The sequence below is a fragment of the Procambarus clarkii genome, chromosome 86 (assembly GCF_040958095.1).
Source record: "Procambarus clarkii isolate CNS0578487 chromosome 86, FALCON_Pclarkii_2.0, whole genome shotgun sequence".
NCBI classification, from domain to species: Eukaryota; Metazoa; Arthropoda; class Malacostraca; order Decapoda; family Cambaridae; genus Procambarus; species Procambarus clarkii.
The window spans coordinates 22,678,873-22,699,400 of NC_091235.1; the positions used below are offsets into that span (position 1 = coordinate 22,678,873).

At 44.1% G+C, this 20,528-nt stretch overlaps 1 protein-coding gene across 1 annotated transcript; it reads left to right on the forward strand.

Annotated features, from left to right (window-relative positions):
* The first annotated feature begins 18,055 nt into the window (after positions 1-18,055).
* LOC138358822 (oviduct-specific glycoprotein-like) lies at positions 18,056-18,592 on the forward strand. Its single transcript, XM_069316999.1, has one exon. It carries the CDS (start codon positions 18,056-18,058, stop codon positions 18,590-18,592), a length of 537 nt encoding a protein of 178 aa, XP_069173100.1.
* Positions 18,593-20,528: the final 1,936 nt, after the last annotated feature.

The following is a 20,528-nucleotide window of genomic DNA, read 5'->3' on the forward strand; positions in this document are numbered from 1 at the left end:
GTGCGAGGGTGACTCCACGTACGGGAAGGACTGTGGGTGTGGGTGGGAGAGTGAGACGGGTGACTCCACGTACGGAAAGGACTGTGGGAGAGTGAGACGGGTGACTCCACGTACGGGAAGGACTGTGGGTGTGGGTGGGAGAGTGAGACTGCTGACTCCCACCAGGAGGTAGGAGTGTGGGTGGGCTGGCCGGCTGGGCATTAGTGCAAGGTGACTCTTGCAAGCAACCAGTGGGTGCAGGACCCTCTGGGCTTACCCCCCCCCCCTCCCCCACACTCACCCTCACAATCACCCTCACTAACCCCCCCTCCCCCCTTCACCCTCACCCTTGTCATCACCTTCACTCTGCTCCCCGTCACCATTGTCATCACCCTCACAATCAAATTGAAAAGTGGAGTACCACAGGGAAGCTGTCTATCGCCCGCACTTTTCAACATATAAGCAGCTGACCTGTCCCCCTCCTTAACATAGGGAAGACATCACTCAGGCGGGACCAAAGAGCTAAAGCTCAACCCCCGCAAGCACAATTAGGTGAATTAGGTGATTAGGTGAGTACTCAAAGGGTGTCACTCAAATAACTGGCACCCAGGACAACCACCTTGCTCACCAACAAGGTGTTTGTCCTGTTTCATTAGAAACTGAAATTGTCCTTGTCCATTAGAAACTAGTGTCCACCAGTTTCTAATGCCTCAAGATGGCATTAGAAACCACAAACAACTTTCAAATGCATCAAAACAATATAAATATGCAGCTGGGTGTAGGTGTGGGTGAATGGTACACAATATTCATCTATAGACACCTGTATTTTGTTGAAAACAAAATACATAAAACAAGCCTCACAAACACACACAGGTCCCTGACACAAGGGAGCAAGCTTAGCTACCATACACACAAGGATCGTGTCAGCAAGGCGGACAGTACGCCTGCTATCATAGACCTCACACTATATTCCACATTTCTAAACGTTAAGCTTCACTTTCCCCTCCCCCCCCCCCAAAAAAAAAAAAAAGTAAAAACACAGGGTGTCTTTCACTACATTTGAAACCATACCGAGATTCAAATGTAGATACGATAGAACCCAGTAGGCTCAAGAATATGTATACCAGTTGATTGACAGTTGAGAGGCGGGACCAAAGAACCAGAGCTCAACCGCCGCATGCGCATCTATGTGAGTACAACTAGGTGAATACAACTAGGTGAGTACTAAGGTCCTCTCCCCCCCCCCCCCCCTCACTTAACCTTGTGGTCACCCCTCACTTAGGTCTTTCCACACACACACTCGGACTCACCCTCGCAGGACCGACTCCGCCAATATCATGTCTCAGTGTATCAGATACTTTCATCTCAAGAGTCTATGCCAGCAGGTGTGGAGGCTCCTCTGAAGGGGGGAGGGGTGCCCAACCACTTGGTCGGTCGGGGGATAGAACGCCGACCTGTAAGAAGCGAGACCCTTCCGTCCAGCCCAAGTGGTTGGGCAGGAGGCTCTTCTGAGGCCGTCAACAATCCTGACCACAATACAGGTCATGATTGTGTTGGTGATCGAGAAATACTAATATTATTAAAATAATAATGTATTATTGGTATTTTATAATCTATATAAAAGGAAATGTCTGTCTGTCCAAGGATGGAAACCAGATTGGTGGCGGGTAGTGATTGTTATAGGCTGATTGGGGTTGGCCCCATTGCACCCATTAAGGCTCCATTGCACCCATTAAAAGGTGCCAATGTGCAACTTTCTGAGTGCGAACCGGGCACCCCTGCAGTGCCTGGGGTCAACCCAAGCATCTAAAAGTTTCAGCATTTTTTGCACCAAACCCGAATACTTGTATAATATTATTATTAACATACACCTGAATTTGTGCAGCAGTCCTAGATTATATGAAAGGTTACATAGTGTGTATCTAGAGTTAATGCTAATAAATCCCCCATCTCGCAAGATGGTCAGGAGTACTAAGAACTTGTCCTGCCTCCTTCCACAGATATCTTGGGGAGGTTGCAGGAGAATACAATCCCCCTTTTTTACAGGATCAGTATGACTGGCCCCGTCCCGCCCATGTTGGGCACCTTTTCTACAGCAATCAACATACAAAGTTGAGTTGGCTGAGGGTAATCCCAAACATCTGGCCAACAAGTTTGGACAGGCACACACATTTTATTTTATAGATACAAATATTACATAGGGTATGATTACAGTTTATATTTTGCATACAGCCACTAATCACACCCAACGTATTGCCTAATTAATAATAATAATAATGATAATTTACACACAGAAATCACAATAGCATGATGCATCAATGAACAAATCCACAAGGGGGATTGTGACCATGTCGTAGCTCAGTCAATTAAGGCAGCGTCTGGGATGATCTCGAACGTAGGTTCGAATCCTCGTCACAGCCCTTGTGGATTTGTTCAATGATAATTTAGATTATAATGAGAGAGACGAGTGGTAATGTGTATATGCCATAATAAGAATTATGTGCGTCGCTTTACAGAAGTCGGCCAAGACTAAAATACTTAAAAAAATTTACAAAAAAAATCTGAGTTCTAGTCCCTGTGGATTGGAGACGGGAGTGAAACATTAAATGATATAATACTTAAAAATAAGATAAAAATTTTATGCAACATGCATATATTACCATATATTAGAATATTACTATTTTTACCACGGCCATGAGTAGGGTACAAGGGGACATATCAGTCCAGAGAAGAAAAATTGAATAATATAGTATAGAAAGGTTGTATATATTAAATAATAACTCGTTGCTAATATTATTCATACATCCGTCATATAAATTCTTTTTAGCATGAGGGAGAAACAGGCACCAACAGTGTATAAGACAGATGTAGAGGACTTCCTTACATGATATAAATTGTCTAATCCATTACCAACCAATCTTATAATTACATCTCAACACACTTCGCTTGAAATGTTGAGTTTTTAAGTTAGCAAGACTACTAAGAGGGTGGAGATAGGACAAGGAGGAGAGAGGGGTAGGCAGGGTGAGAGAGCTAATAGCCAGGTGAGCTCATTACCACACCTGGGCTGAAGGTCACATTTCTCAACGTCGCTGCGAGTCCCGAAGGAAGAGTCAAGTCGTTAAACACTTGCTGACCCAGGATGCCGCCTGCCAGCACCCCACCCTCTGCCCACGCCCACTCTGCCCACACCCACTCTGCCCACACCCACTCTGCCCACACCCACTCTGCCCACACCCACTCTGCCCACACCCACTCTGCCCACTCTCTGGTCCTCACCTGCACACACATATGCACACACACATAAACACACATACACATACATATCACAGGGCGATTGGTGGCTGAGTAGACAGCACTCAGGACTCGTAATCCTATTGGGACTGGGGCTCGATCCCGGCGATGGGGGAAAATAAATGGGCAGAGTTTCTTTCACCCCCTTCCTGTTGTCCTGTTACCTAGCAGTAAATAGATACCTGGGAGTTAGACAGCTGCTACGGGTTGCTTTTTGGTGTGTGTATGTGTGTTTGTGGAAAAAAAATGATCATTGATTAACAGTTGAGAGGCGGACCTAATGAGCAGAGTTCAACCCCCGCAACCACAAAAGGGTAAATACATATAGCTTATCCTTGAAAAATACTTACACATATAGCATGTGTGGAGTATATTTATACACAATTCGACTGTAGCTCCTGAGAACATATCAACATGTACTGGTATATATATATATATATATATATATATATATATATATATATATATATATATATATATATATATATATATATATATATATATATATATATATATCTTAGTGATATATGGCTTGCGCGTTCATGCAGCTTTCATTCACACACACACACACATATATATATATATATATATATATATATATATATATATATATATATATATATATATATATACATTACAAAGCAATACATTAGGCCTGGGACTGCTTATATTAGGCCTAGGAGAGGTTTGTCCAGGTTGTAGTTTGTTAATGTGTTGTGGATTTTTTTAAGAAAACATAAGAATGAAAGTAACTGCAGAAGGCCTATTGGCCCATACGAGACAGCTCCTATTTATATCCACCCAATCCCACTCATATATATGTCTAACCTACGCTTGAAAGAGGAGGAAAGCGTGCAGAGTTCCTTTACTGCAAACATAACACCTTTGAAGCATTTAGACAACTGAGCCAACTGCAACCCTGGAAACACAATCTGAAACTGTCTCTATGTTCCGCTTGTTACAACTTGTAATAAAGTTGTTACATCTTGGCTTAATGTGTTTATGACGTATTAGAACGTTGTTACAACTTGCTATATTGGTTGTTATAACTGGTTAGGAGGTGTTAAAAGTTGTTCGAACGTTGTACCAACGTCGTAGTTTCGGTGTGTGTTTGGCGGGAAGCACCTAAACTCTACTCCTTGGGACGGAGAGGCGTGAGATACAGCACAACATACACATGGAATATACTGCAAGAACACCTTCCAAACTTCACACTAAAATGACAACATACTGGAGTGAGAGACATGGTAGGAAGTGCAAAATATATCCAGTGAAAAGTCCGAGTGCCATAAAAACAATTAGAGATCATCAGAGCTCCACGACTCCTCATTCTGGACAAGTTTCTGCTAAATTTACCGGATCAGCCTGACTGTGATGGCTGTGTGTGTGTGTGCTTTCAGGATACGAAGACAAATAGCCGGAAAGACCACGCAACTATCAGCAAAAGCTGTAGAACAACTCTCGAAGCCTACACAGTCACGTTACAACTGATTACTTTAACTCCCGGAATGAATTTAATTTTAAACGAGCTAAAATATAGTGTTCAGTAACCACTTGGGCGCCATATAGAGCAGTGGAGTGAGAAGTGAGTGGACAGAGAGTGGAGTGAGGAGTGAGTGGAGTAAGGAGTGAGTGGAGTGAGGAGGGTGCTGTAGTGAGCCAGGATGTGGTGAGGAGAAACTTGACCACAAGCACGTGAAGCATGGAGAGTACACACACACTGCAAGCAGAGATACAGTCTTCCAGCACACGTTATTGCCTCTTGAGGAGTCCTGGTTTCCCACTGTCGCGTGACAGGAAGTCTGGTACATTTACCGAGATCTCTCAGCAGCCGCCTATCTCCTTCCCAGGTGCCTACTGACTACTAGGTGCACTTAGCTTCCCCCCTCCCCTGGCTCAAAGAAATCACAACCGAGGCTCCACATTACACTCCAGAGCTTGAGGAATAAATTATCCACACGCTGGGACCTCAGCATCATCCATGGATGCGTTTAATACCATGATGGAAATACCATATGTAAACAGACTTGTGCCTGGACAAAATGTTACTGAGCACTGGATCGCTGCGTCCTTTGCAGAATTCACACTGATCTGATGGTCACACTGATCTGATGGTCACGCTGATCTGATGGTTGACTCCCTTTGTCGGGGGGGGGGGGGAGGACAGGAAGCTTGTGCTTAGGCCTATCGAGGTCAACCCCTCCCCACCCCACCCTACCCTAGCCTACCCTAGGTCAGTCACTCTCCTTACCCAAGATGCAAACTCAGCAAAGTTGCCCAAATCCCGGGTACCTGTTTATGGGTAGGTGCAAAGGTGCATCAGGGGTGGAAGGAAATGTCCCCAACTGTTCTTGTCCTGCCCGGGATGGGGCTCGAACCCGGGTCCCTTGATTATCTTGCCCTGGGACAAGATATAACTTAAAGTTAAAATTATAATTAGAAGCTATTCGTAACAAATACAATTCACCAACACTGGTAGTGGTGTTGGTGAGCTCGTAACTCTTAGTCGTAACTCACTCGTAACTCTCACTCGTAACTCTCACTTAAATCATAAATCAATAAATGAGCTTTTAACCCTTTCCACAACCGCCCACAAGATGGGTATAGGGTGCATAATAAATGAATTAAACTTCACTTACAACCCTAATTTTGTGAACCTCGTGTAGGCCTCTCCATATCGTACTCTTCTAAAAATGTAATTTGTCTTGAGACATACGAACACTTGTATAGAATCATGAAATCTAATAGACGAAATGGTATTTATAATTAGACTGGGATGTGTGTGTGTGTGTGTGTGTGTGTGTGTGTGTGTGTGTGTGTGTGTGTGTGTGTGTGTGTGTGTCTAGTGTGCTGCTCAGCGCTGAGACGGAGAGGGGGTAGTCACTCAGCGCTGGGACTGATAGACATTCAGCGCTGGGACTCATAGACATTCACCGCTGGGACTGATAGACATTCAGCGCTGGGACTGATAGACATTCAGCGCTGAGACTGATAGACATTCACCGCTGGGACTGATAGACATTCAGCGCTGGGACTGATAGACATTCAGCGCTGGGACTGATAGACATTCACCGCTGGGACTGATAGACATTCAGCGCTGGGACTGATAGACATTCAGCGCTGGGACTGATAGACATTCAGCGCTGGGACTGATAGACATTCAGCGCTGGGACTGATAGACATTCACCGTTGGGACTGATAGACATTCAGCGCTGGGACGGGTATACTCACCATGTTTGGGAGAGAATGTAAAAACAACAATTAATTAGTCCCATTGACAAACAACACTCCACTCGAATTGATTATCTGCTTAATGATGCGCTAAGTCAATTAGCGAGTGGTGTTGACCGCCAGTCAGGACCTTTCTCAACAGCTCGATGAACTCAGGACGGACTTGGCTCGTCAGTAAGTCCCTATATATGCAGCACTTGAGGACGCACTCAAGTTACCGGGTACCCCAGCATCTTCAGAGGCTGTCTTTGATCTCTCTTCTTTAAATGTGGTATAATCTGGAGGCACTTTGTTAGCAGGGAGCCGGCGGCTGAGTGGACAGAACACTGGACGCGTGATCCTGTGGTCCCGGGTTCGATCCCGGGCGCCGGCGAGAAACAATGGGCAGAGTTTCTTTCACCCTGATGCCTCTGTTACCTAGTAGTAAATAGGTACATGGGAGTTAGTCAGCTGTCACGAGCTGCTTCCTGGGGGTGGAGGTCTGGTCGAGGACCGGGCAGCGGGGACACTAAAGCCCCGAAATCATCTCCAGATAACCTCAAGATAATCTGCAGTAGTAACAGGTGGAGTGGGAACTGTCGCTCGCGATGCTATGTAAAGATATTGACATAGCTCGAGTGCATGGGGGGGGGGGGAATTGCTTAAAATCCTGGTTTGTGTCTCGGAGAGGCTGCAGGATCCAAGTAAATTCAGTAGAATTTCCGGTTGCAATTCTTTTACCATGTCGTAGCTCAGTCGATTAAGGCAGCGTCTGGGATGCTCTCGGACGCAGGTTCGAATCCTCGTCACGGCCCTTGTGGATTTGTGCTATGTAAAGGGCGTCGCTGTAAACGTATTTTACCTCGGAATTATCTGGAGGAGTTTCCCAGAATTGTTCCCCCCCCCCGGTTTCTAATTGGGATTATTGGTTGACAGTCTGATTAACCAGGCTGTTGGAGCCCCGCTGCATGCACTCGGCTAAGGAATCACAGCCTGGTTGATCAGTTATCCGTGGAATATGTCTATAAAATTCTCTACTGAACGATGAAAGAGATGTAGCTAATCACCCTTATATTAAAAAGAGGGTTTTGAAACCTGCGACTTACCTGAATTTACCTGAGGGAGGGCCACTAACACTAGTGGCCTCGACGAGGACAGGAAGCCGGGGGCTTGTCAAAGGTCCGTCGTCGCATCACACGTCGCATTTTGACGTATACTCAATCTACGGGCAAAAATTGCCGTTTAGAAAATGGCAGCGGCTCGCGAAATTGACGCACACACTGTTCCCGTTTTCTGTTTTGGGTCCTCTGGTAGGTTAGGATTAGGGCACTTTATAAGGAGAGAAGGAGGACGGGTGGACAGGCTTTCTTCAGGTGTCCCGAGGGGGTGGTAGGTTTGGAGTAAGCGTCCACACCTGCTCACTACCGGTGTTGTTCTCAGTCCACACCTGCTCACTATTGGTGTTGTATTTAGCCCACACCTGCTCACTACCGGTGTTGTACTCAGTCCACACCTGCTCACTACCGGTGGTGTACTCAGTCCACACCTGCTCACTACCGGTGGTGTACTCAGTCCACACCTGCTCACTACCGGTGTTGTACTCAGTCCACACCTGCTCACTACCGGTGGTGTACTCAGTCCACACCTGCTCACTACCGGTGTTGTACTCAGTCCACACCTGCTCACTACCGATGTTGTACTCAGTCCACACCTGCTCAGTACCGATGTTGCACTTAGCCCACACCTGCTCAGTACCGGTGGTGTACTTCAAGGATAGCTCTGTTTTGATTGACACTTCTGAATTCTGAACGTGAAAGCTGGTGTCATTATTACTATGATACGCACACACGCACGTACGCACGCGCGCACACACCCTAAATTGACGGTTGAGAGGCGGGACCAAAGAGCCGAAGCTCACCCTCCGCAAGCACAACTAGGTGAGTGTACACACACACACACACACACACACACACACACACACACACACACACACACACACACACACACACACACACACACACACACACACGATTGGGGCTGACTCCATACACAGTTTCAAATGTAGATATGATAAGAGCCCAGTAGGCTCAGGAATCTGTACACCAGTTGATTGACTGATGAGAGGCGGGACCAAAGAGCCAGAGCTCAACCCCCGCAAACACAACTAGGTGAGTACAACTAGGTGAGTACACACTCATATTAATGCAGCTTTTGACAACACTTAAACAACTTCAATTGGCACCTTAACTACTTAACTCACCAAGTGTCTCCTAATCGCTTAAAAAAAACTAAATTATCCAATATACTAACAGGGAGGAAGAATTGATATTTATCATTAAAATCATTTAATATTACTTTTCCTTTCTTTACAGGTGAGTCCCAAGTAGCACGGGCTATGGTGAGCCCGAGAAAGAGAGAGAGAGAGAATCCAGGTAAGATGCAATTATTATTGTCCTAATAGACACTTACAAGATAGATAGACTGTTTTGAAAAAATAAATCCAAAGCTAACAGGTAAATACATCCTTCTTGAAAAGTAATACCTACTTAATAGATAAATAGATTTTATTCCAAAAGTAATACGAACTTAACACGTAAGTAACCATTTTAAGTACGTCTTTTTACGTGTGTATGTGGGATCGAACCTGTGAAAAGCGAGGCCTTCCTTATATTTTGAACGGGTGGAGGGTTTTGGAATGTGAAGATGATGAAGAGGTACAGGTTAAGATAACGATTAAGAAATGGTACATACAAACTCATAAATTTATGATAGCATGCGGGATTGTCCGCCTTGCTGACGTGATGATAGATAGCATATGTGTTTGGTAGCGTATGTGTTTGGTAGCGTATGTGTTTGGTAGCGTATGTGTTTGGTAGCGTATGTGTTTGGTAGCGTATGTGTTTGGTAGCGTATGTGTTTGGTAGCGTATGTGTTTGGTAGCATAAGTGCTTGGTAGCATATGTGTTTGGTAGCGTATGTGTTTGGTAGCGTATGTGTTTGGTAGCGTATGTGTTTGGTAGCGTATGTGTTTGGTAGCGTATGTGTTTGGTAGCATATGTGTTTGGTAGCGTATGTGTTTGGTAGCGTATGTGTTTGGTAGCGTATGTGTTTGGTAGCGTATGTGTTTGGTAGCGTATGTGTTTGGTAGCATATGTGTTTGGTAGCGTATGTGTTTGGTAGCGTATGTGTTTGGTAGCGTATGTGTTTGGTAGCGTATGTGTTTGGTAGCGTATGTGTTTGGTAGCATATGTGCTTGGTAGCATATGTGTTTGGTAACATATGTGCTTGGTAACATATGTGCTTGGTAGCATATGTGCTTGGTAGCATATGTGCTTGGTTGCATATGTGCTTGGTAACGTATGTGCTTGGTAGCATACGTGCTTGGTAGCATATGTGCTTGGTAGCGTATGTGCTAGGTAGCATATGTGCTTGGTAGCATACGTGCTTGGTAGCGTATGTGCTTGATAACATATGCGCTTGGTAGCTAGCTAACCTTCGCTCTACAAACCACTCCCAGGGATAACTCGGAGAAGGAGTAGCAGCAGATGACGTAAGAGGACAACGGGAGAGGAAGGAATGCATCTATGACAAGGATGTAATCCATATCGTTCAAGACTTAGGGGGGCGGAAGGGTTCTATTCACGGCGACATGGTGACGAAATCTGCAGTGTAGCGGCGGATGACTCAGAAGACACCTGCCCCAGCACTGATGTCTTTAGCAAAGATAGCGTCCACGGCTATTTTGATCACAAGGCTTCCACTCCATGCACCCAGGGTAATGGTTACCCGCGCTTGTGGGGGAGAGAGACGGGTGCTGTGGGGAGGGGACAGGAGGTAAGGGTTGGACGGGTGGGTGGGGGGGGGATAGACGGGTGGAGAGTGGCATGCATCATGGCGTCTGTCTGTGCCTTTCATTCGACATTGCTTAAGTTCTCTACGTCGTTCGTCGAGGGCTTGTATTTGGATCTGAGGCCTTGACCACTCTGTCTTCCACGTGTTCTGCTCCTGTCTACGTGTTCTCCTCCCTTCTGTGTGTTCTCCTCAAACGTGTTCTGCTACCTTCCACGTGTTCTTCCTTCTGCGTGTTCTACATTCCACTTGTTCTGCTACCTTCCACGTGTTCTGCTCCTGTCTACGTGTTCTCCTCCCACGTGCTCTGCTCCCACGTGTTCTGCTTCCACGTGTTCTCTCTTCCACGTGTTCTCCCAAGTATTCTGTTACCTTGCACGTGTTTTGGTCTTTCAGAATGTTATCTCCTCCCTTGCCATAGTCCATCTCCTTATCTTACTCTTGACTACACATCTCTCATCTCAACACCGTACAATCAGATGAAGATGCTGGTGCAGGTCACCCCATGGCAGCTGTCATCTCCCAGGTGACGATAACTGATGCGCTCCCAGACGAGTCCACCAGCATCCCCCGCCAAAGATTTCACATCTCTCTTGTTTACCAATTTGTGTGTGAGAATTCCCTTCTTTGGCAACAGAAAACGCGATCGAGGTCCCGCTGGGCCGTCTCGCAAGATGTGCAACAGTTGTCTAACTCCAGGGGGGGCCTTGGTGAACAGAGGCATCAGTTGAAACGAGCCTAAACACTTCTCTCCTTCGAGGGGAACGAACCCGGGATCGTCAATTATATATATATATATATATATATATATATATATATATATATATATATATATATAAACGATAAATAATATATATAAAAAAGATATATAAACGATATAAAAGATAAATATACACACATACCAAAAGAATAGGGGTGGTAGGAGAAGAAAATATCAAAGTGTTCAGTGAGGATCCATAAGGTCTTCTCTGAGTACTCTTTATTTTCTTCTCCGAGGCTATGGGTCCCTACACTTGCACCAGAGGTGGTACCCCTTCTAGGTTTGTATATATATATATATATATATATATATATATATATATATATATATATATATATATATATATATATATATATATATATATATATATATATTGTGTGGCTCACAATGTTCTTCATTCTCCATTTGACGAATTGTATTGATGTGAGGAAGTATTCTCAAAATATTTAATATCCCATCAGGCAAATCATCTAAAACTATTGACTTAAACGTCGACCGATAAACGTCGATTCAGAAGGATCTCCACTTCCAGTCAGTAGAATTGTTAATAAATCGCTCATTAAAAACTATTGACAATTGCTAATTGTTTACTATAATGCCCATCGTACTGTATAGTTAGTTGTTAATGAGACAACAAAATTTGTCTCGTTCTTAATGATATTTTGTTATGTTTACATTTTCCTAGCTGGTAGACTCGTTCTTTTCCTAGCTGGTAGACTCGTTCTTTTCCTAGCTGGTAGACTCGTTCTTTTCCTAGCTGGTAGACTCGTTCTTTTCCTAGATGGTAGACTCGTTCTTTTCCTAGCTGGTAGACTCGTTCTTTTCCTAGCTGGTTGACTCGTTCTTTTCCTAGCTGGTAGACTCGTTCTTTTCCTAGCTGGTAGACTCGTTCTTTTCCTAGCTGGTAGACTCGTTCTTTTCCTAGCTGGTAGACTCGTTCTTTTCCTAGATGGTAGACTCGTTCTTTTCCTAGCTGGTTGACTCGTTCTTTTCCTAGCTAGTAGACTCGTTCTTTTCCTAGCTAGTAGACTCGTTCTTTTCCTAGATGGTAGACTCGTTGTTTTCCCTAGCTAGTAGACTCGTTGTTTTCCTAGATGGTAGACTCGTTGTTTTCCCTAGCTGGTAGACTCGTTCTTTTCCTAGCTGGTAGACTCGTTCTTTTCCTAGCTGGTAGACTCGTTCTTTTCCTAGCTGGTAGACTCGTTGTTTTCCCTAGCTGGTAGACTCGTTTTTTCCTAGCTGGTAGACTCGTTCTTTTCCTAGCTGGTAGACTCGTTCTTTTCCTAGCTAGTAGACTCGTTCTTTTCCTAGCTGGTAGACTCGTTCTTTTCCTAGATGGTAGACTCGTTGTTTTCCCTAACTGGTAGACTCGTTCTTTTCCTAGCTGGTAGACTCGTTCTTTTCCTAGCTGGTAGACTCGTTCTTTTCCTAGCTGATAGACTCGTTCTTTTCCTAGCTGGTAGACTCGTTCTTTTCCTAGCTGGTAGACTCGTTCTTTTCCTAGCTGGTAGACTCGTTCTTTTCCTAGCTGGTAGACTCGTTTTTTCCTAGCTGGTAGACTCGTTCTTTTCCTAGCTGGTAGACTCGTTCTTTTCCTAGCTGATAGACTCGTTCTTAGTACACTATTTCATGTTTACATTTTCCTAGCTGGTAGACTCGTTCTTAGTACACTATATCATTGCCCGATGGCCCAGTGATTGCCAACACTTTTCTTTCTTCATAATGGTTTTCCACATTTATCATGTGTTTTTAATTCAACTTATTTCTTCTTGATTTCAAATAGTTATTGGGTGTAATATTTTCTCTGGAATGCAAATAATTGAATTAGAGAATTTAAATCGCATTAGTTATTGTATTATATTATACTTTATAGACTAGATTTGTAAGTAAATTTAGTAAGTGATAACAAAGTGGGTTATTTTGTACTCCCCTAATTATGCTTGCATTGGTTGAGCTGCAGCTCTTGGACCCTACCTCTCGGTGTATAGACAGGTTCCTGTGCTCACTGGGTTTATATATATATATATATATATATATATATATATATATATATATATATATATATATATATATATATATATTTATATATTTAGGGGTACCACCACTGGTTTAATTAAAGGGACCCACATCCTCGAAGAAGAAAATAAATAGTGTTCAGAGAAGACCTTGTGGATTCTCACTGAATACTTTAATCTTTTCCTCTTCCTATATATATATATATATATATATATATATATATATATATATATATATATATATATATATATATATATACATGAAGCTGTGTATGGAACATGACCACCTGATCAACTGGGCTGTCATTCATATGTCAGCGGCGTCTAACAGCCTGCTTGACCAGACCGCCAATCAGGATGCCTAATTAGAGACCTGCCTGGCTACGGAGACATTAATTCCCCGAACCAACACGAGATAACACAACCTAGTCACTGTTTTGCTCATTCCATCTTGTCACTGCTCTGGCCATGCAAGAGATCTCTCTCTCGTGTGTGTGTCTGCAACTCATTCAGATATTTGGTTTCCACCTGTGGAATTGTTCGTATTCCTGCAATTTTATATGTGGTGATCATATCTCCCCTGATATTTTTTTTTCAGGGGAGACTCGAAAACAGTAACAGGAACGATATTTAGTAGTTGTTATTGAAAGGGGAAAATTCCAGTTTGGCAGCAGGATGCTGCTTATGGAAACTTTCCTTATTAAGACCCCTCAATAGCACGGTCGATAGCGCTTGGGCCTTACACACGTGGGGGTCCAGAGTTCGAGTCTCCTAGAGCCTAGGTGACTGAAATAGTAGGAGCAATTGTGGCAGAGGTTGTAATGGTAGCTCTGCCATTTGAAACATGTTGCAGTATTAATCAGCCAGTTTCGATCTGGACAGCCGGACCTCTGACGGTGAGTAGGGGGGTGTACTGTGTGCCAGCAGGTTGTGACTACTCGCCTCTGGCATCAAATGTATTCTGTGTGCCTGTGTCTTGACGTTCCCAGTCTCCTAGCTCGGTCATCGTTGCTCTCTTGCTCGTCTCCTTCTTTTGTTCAATATTCTTCATTTGGTCGGGTCGTTGTTTACGAATTTGTCTCTTAAATGGTGTTGTTTGCTGATGTTAGTGTGTCGTTGGGAGTGTTCTCTCTCTCTCTCTCTCTCTCTCTCTCTCTCTCTCTCTCTCTCTCTCTCTCTCTCTCTCTCTCTCTCTCTCTCTCTCTCTCTCTCTCTCTCTCTCTCTCTCTCATTCGACTTCCTTCTCCCTCCCTCTCGCCCCCACTACCCCCTCCCTACCTCCCCCCTCACCCCCCACGACCCCCCCCCCCCCGCCTCCCCCTCCCCACCCCTCTCATTTGCCAGTCACACCGGGTCACTGAGGACGGGTTCACCTGTTTCCTGTAAACCAAATGAACTCTGGCAAAGCTCAACAGGGTGTGGCTCTCTCTCTCTCTCTCTCTCTCTCTCTCTCTCTCTCTCTCTCTCTCTCTCTCTCTCTCTCTCTCTCTCTCTCTCTCTCTCTCACTCTCTCTCTCACTCTCTCTCTCACTCTCACTCTCTCTCTCTCTCTCTCTCTCTCTCTCTCTCTCTCTCTCTCTCTCTCTCTCTCTCTCTCTCTCTCTCTCTCTCTCTCTCTCTCTCTCTCACTCTCTCTCTCTCTCTCTCTCTCTCTCTCTCTCTCTCTCTCTCTCTCTCTCTCTCATGTATCGACCGGACCGTTGTTATATGCTCTACTTAGTTATCCCTTCTGGTCGTGGTTATTTAAATTATCTCAGTGTTCTTGACCTTAATTATATTTCTCTCTCGGCATGGCTACCGGCACTCAACTTTGCAGGGTGACCGGTGGGTGGCAGGAGACTATCATGGGCAGGTCGGGGGTCGGTGCCATTGCCCCTGATAAAGAGCATTTAGCTCTAATAACGATTGACTCCCTTGAGGTACGTTGAGATGAAAGGTGTGGCGTCTAGTCCATGGAGTTTCACCATTTCAGGGCACCTTGGAACATATATGGAATGGAGTGTGGGGGAGGGGGGTGTTGGGGTATAAGGGGAGGGGGGTGTTGGGGAAGATGGGGAGGGGGGGGTGTTGGGGTAGATGGGAGGGGGGGGGGTCAAGAATCTTCATCTCCTGACGTGCTGGTTCCCACTATGGCATCCATCAAACCCTTTCACTTTTCTCTCCCAATTTCCATCTCAATTGTTGTTATCCTGTCTTCCCCCCCCTCCCCTTCCCCCTCCCATCCTTCCCTCCCCTCCCCCCCTCCCATCTAGTCCCCCCTCCCACCACCTTGGAGTGTGGCGCCATCAACTACTTGTATCAATATTGGCGATCGGCGGATTCCACTTGAAATGCTTCCTCTTATCCTCCTCCTCTCTCTCTCTCTCTACTCTTCCACTTCTCCATCTCCATCCCACTCTCTCCCATCCCCCCCCCCCTTCCCATCCATTAACCCCCTACCTACCAGCTGCTGTATTCAGCTTTTCTTACGCTCTCGTTCTCTCAGTTTGTTATGGATATTTAGAATTATGTCAGTGTGGTGTTATGAGAATACAACACAACATGGGTGACTGTATGATGTATTATCTGCACGACGTTTCGCTCCTGCCTGAAACATCTTCAGCTGACACATGGTCTAACTCACCTTGAGTCAAGGTGAGTTAGCGAATGGGTAGAGTTTTGTCAGAGGTTAGGTTAGGTTAGGTTAGGTTAGGTTAGGTTAGGTTAGGTTCTCTATTTATGCTACAGTTAAAAATGTTTCTGTTTTGTCCAAATTCAACACTAAAGTTAACTTTCTGGTGGTTCATCACTACATATTGGTACTTTCGACCACATGGTTACTTACCATGGTTACTTACAGTTACCATTTGCAGGCGAGGAGTCACAATAACGTGGCTGAAGTATGTTGACCAGACCACGCACTAGAAGGTGAAGGGACGACGACGTTTCGGTCCGTCCTGGACCATTCTCAAGTCGATTCTCAAGTCAATCGACTGGAGAATGGTCCAGGACGGACCGAAACGTCGTCGTGCCTTCACTTTCTAGTGTGTGGTCTGGTCAACATACTGTAAGTACTTTCATTTTAGGTAGACGGACTGGAGATTGATAGGCTGTGAGGCATCAATCATGCCTATATTGCAGGAGATTGATATCTTAAGAGTGTTGGCTTACTGCTAAACATGCAATGTCTATCTTGGTACATTTACGAAATCTACTGATTTCTAATCAATCTATCTACATACGAGATCAAATCTATTATGATCCCAGTTATCACATGGATTAATAGGTTCATTTATGAATAGAGTTGGGTACATATTTGATATTTATATTCTCTTTGTCACTGCTAATGAACCAACTATATTAATTTCTACTAATGATCTACGGCAGGCTGTCTTTGTAAGCATGTCAACAGTACCATGCTTTGAGATGCCAACATGTGATGGTATCCACAGGAATTGAATTTCAAATAGGTTTTAGCAGCTAAACCATTCATTCTAATATCTCTTTAACTCTTTTCTGGGAGTCACTACTATGTGTGTCCATTGCCAGGAGTGCACTCTGCGAGTCACAGTATATATTTTAATACATCTTCAGAAGGAATACATCTTCATTCCTTCTGAAGATGTATTAATGTACGAAAGTACTTAAGGAAATTCCTGTTTCAATTCTTCCTCCGTAGTCTGACACTGTCACATTTTTCATCACGTGGTTAATTTTCGTGATTTACACACACACACACACACACACACACACACACACACACACACACACACACACACACACACACACACACACACACACAGAAATATATATATATGTATATATATATATATATATATATATATATATATATATATATATATATATATATATAACATGAGGGGTGAAAGAAACTCTACACATTTGTTTCCGCCTCCACCGGGGATCGAACCCGAACCCTTATGACTACGAATAAGGAGCGCTGTCCACTCAGCCGTCAGAGCCCATTACCTGATTACTCTCAGTGATGTACTACAAATATTACCAATATCAAATATTGTATTTCACTTCTGAAAGCATGAAAGTGATGATATCTGTTGTAATGATACAGTGGCTACACTGTTCTTCTTGAGTGAATTTCCGAAAATCAACTGATACATCCTAGTTTATAAATCCATGGGTAAACTTACTAGTTTACCCATGGATTTGTGAGAAGCAAGGGAATGCATGGAGGGAAGACATGGAGGGTAAGAGGTGATATACAAGGAAAAGTAAGGGGTAGGGGTCAGTAAAGGATAAAGGGAGGTTATGGACAAAGTGGAGGGGAAGTGGGGGAGGGGGGAGGGGGAAGAGTGTAAGGTAAGGTAGTGGTGCATTAGGGTAAGGAAGGCGAGGCCATGTCAGAGTCGATAAATCAATCTATACATTATGGACGCTTGTTCAGTAATTACCGCGTGTTGACAGGTGCCACGAATGGCAAACTTCCCGCGCATTCAGAGACCCACAATGCACCGGTTTGTTTACCCTTGTGACGTCACAGTCGGCGCCAGGTGAATGCCCGCCTGACACGATGGGTCGGAGCCGCGAATGTCAACATAATGGCCTTCCTCGTCAGCAACCCTCCCACACCACCCATTCCGCCTCTCGGTGGGAGGCGCGGGACGTGGTGGGGGAGCCACCAATGTGGGAGAGAACACGATCGAGCGTGTTCCCAATACTAGAAAACTAACCGAAAGTTGAGACGTCAAATCGTCTTTAGCTTGAAGCCCAAGAGCCTCGATCTTCTAGCCGGAATGCAAACTCAACATCCCCCCCCCACACACAGACACAACACACACACACACACACACACACACACACACACACACACACACACACACACACACACACACACGCGCGCGCGCGCGCGCAATGCAGTATCAGGCGCTGGGCTAAGCCTCCCATACACTGAGGTATGAGGTATTGTATTGCGAATTAACAATACCATTCCATGCGGCGTCGTACCTTGCAGGGGGGAAATGTCAAAACCTTTGCTACAACACCACTGTCTTGCAGCAAAGGTACTACTAGCCGTACCAAAGGTACTACTAGCCGTACCAAAGGTACTACTAGCCGTACCAAAGGTACTACTAGCCGTACCAAAGGTACTACTAGCCGTACCAAAGGTACTACTAGCCGTACCAAAGGTACTACTAGCCGTACCAAAGGTACTACTAGCCGTACCAAAGGTACTACTAGCCGTACCAAAGGTACTACTAGCCGTACCAAAGGTACTACTAGCCGTACCAAAGGTACTACTAGCCGTACCAAAGGTACTACTAGCCGTACCAAAGGTACTACTAGCCGTACCAAAGGTACTACTAGCCGTACCAAAGGTACTACTAGCCGTACCAAAGGTACTACTAGCCGTACCAAAGGTACTACTAGCCGTACCAAAGGTACTACTAGCCGTACCAAAGGTACTACTAGCCGTACCAAAGGTACTACTAGCCGTACCACACGGCTAGTAGAGATACACGTAGAATAATATAGATCGCATCAAGCGTCTCAGGGCGGGATAAGTGTGGCTTATTGGAAGATATTTACCAGTATCCTTGCGGTTACCTTGAGGTGCTTCCGGGGCTTAGCGTCCCCGCGGCCCGGTCGTCGACCAGGCCTCCTGGTTGCCGGACTGATCAACCAGGCTGTTGGACGCGGCTGCTCGCAGCCTGACGTATGCCTGTATCCTGTACTATACTTGCATGCATTGTATTATATATGTGTGACATCTCATTTCCATTCACTGAATGTAGTTAAATCACCATATGGCAATATGGATACTATTGATGAGTGTTGCCATGAAGAATCATGGCAACTGGAATCATACCAGCATAGACCGTAATGTGGACAACTGTGACATGCAGCATGGATACTGAAGCGATAATGTATAAATATAGAATGCATATGTATACCATTTTATTATTTGTTATTGACGTGCCGTCGAAGGCTTGTTTCACGCATTGATTAGACAGAAATGAATGAGTTTGGTGGGTATACATAGATGTTTCTGGTAGATAGACATAGTAGATGCCTCTGGTAGATAGACATAGTAGATGTCTCTGGTAGATATACATAGTAGATGCCTCTGGTGGATAGACATAGTAGATGCCTCTGTTAGATAGACATAGTAGATGTCTCTGGTAGATAGACATAGTAGATGCCTCTGGTAGATAGACACAGTAGACGTCTCATATAGGCACTGGGACGTTTGCGGTTTTCTTTCTTATGTTCCTTTTTAATAAAAAACAAATTTAAATGTATATATAATATATATATCATATATATTATAACATAACATTATCATGCCTACAGATTTCGAATTCTAATTTGATACGAAGGCTTAAATTATATATATATATGTATATATATATTCAGTATATTGTTCCATAACTAAAAATTCTAATATTTAATCAATATTAATCACTGTTCAACATTTAATCACTGTTCAACATTTAATCACTGTTCAACATTTAATCACTGTTCAACATTTAATCACTGTTCAACATTTAATCACTGTTCAACATTTAATCACTGTTCAACATTTAATCACTGTTCAACATTTAATCACTGTTCAACATTTAATCACTGTGTTGATCATAATGTTTGAGGCTACAACATTTGGGGAAAGTTATATGGAAATGTTTAGTCTTTAAAGCTGCTAATGGAGGCCAGGTAAGGATTGGTCTCCAAAACTGTGAAAAACAAGATTGGGGATTGGTTTCTGGTGGTATTAGAATTTTAAGACAAGGATTTGTACCTAATGTTATTGAGAATTTTAGAATGAGGATTGGTATCTAATATCTACAGCCCCGTAAATCAAGGTAGACCAAAATATAGTTTACATAATTTTTTGTTTAGTCCTAACTATGAATGCACATTTAATATAGATAATTAATTTATACTTTAGAAGAACGATATAGCAAGTTTTTTGCTATGTCGTCATAATGGCTTGGCGCTTTCCCCCATGATAGTTCCCTTCCCTTGTTGCACCATTTGTAAGCTTAATCTGTCAATTGATTGACAGATGTGTAAGTTCAATACTGGCACTAATGCCGGCGATTTTATCAGAATTTGTCTGATTGGCTGCTAGATGGTGCTTTGGTTGTAAGAATTCTTGTGAGTGGGTGTGTGTGTTGTGAGTAGGAGTGGGAGTGTTTGGTGTGGATGTGTGTGTGTGTGGGTGTGTTGTGTGTGTGTGTGTTCTGAGTGTGGGTGTGTGTGTTGTGAATGTGAGTGGGTGTTTTGCAAGCGGGGGTGTTTGTTGCGAGTGTGTGTGAGCGTGTGTGTGTGTGTGTGTGTGTGTGTGTGTGTGTGTGTGTGTGTGTGTGTGTGTGTGTGTGTGTGTGTGTGAGCGTGTGTGAGCGTGTGTGTGCGTGTGTGTGTGTGAGCGTGTGTGCGTGTGTGTGTCTTAAGTGAGGGAGCGA

Coding starts and splice junctions, on each gene's coding strand:
- LOC138358822 (XM_069316999.1), top strand. CDS start 18,056: ATGCGGCGTCGTACCTTGCAGGGGGGAAATGTCAAAACCTTTGCTACA.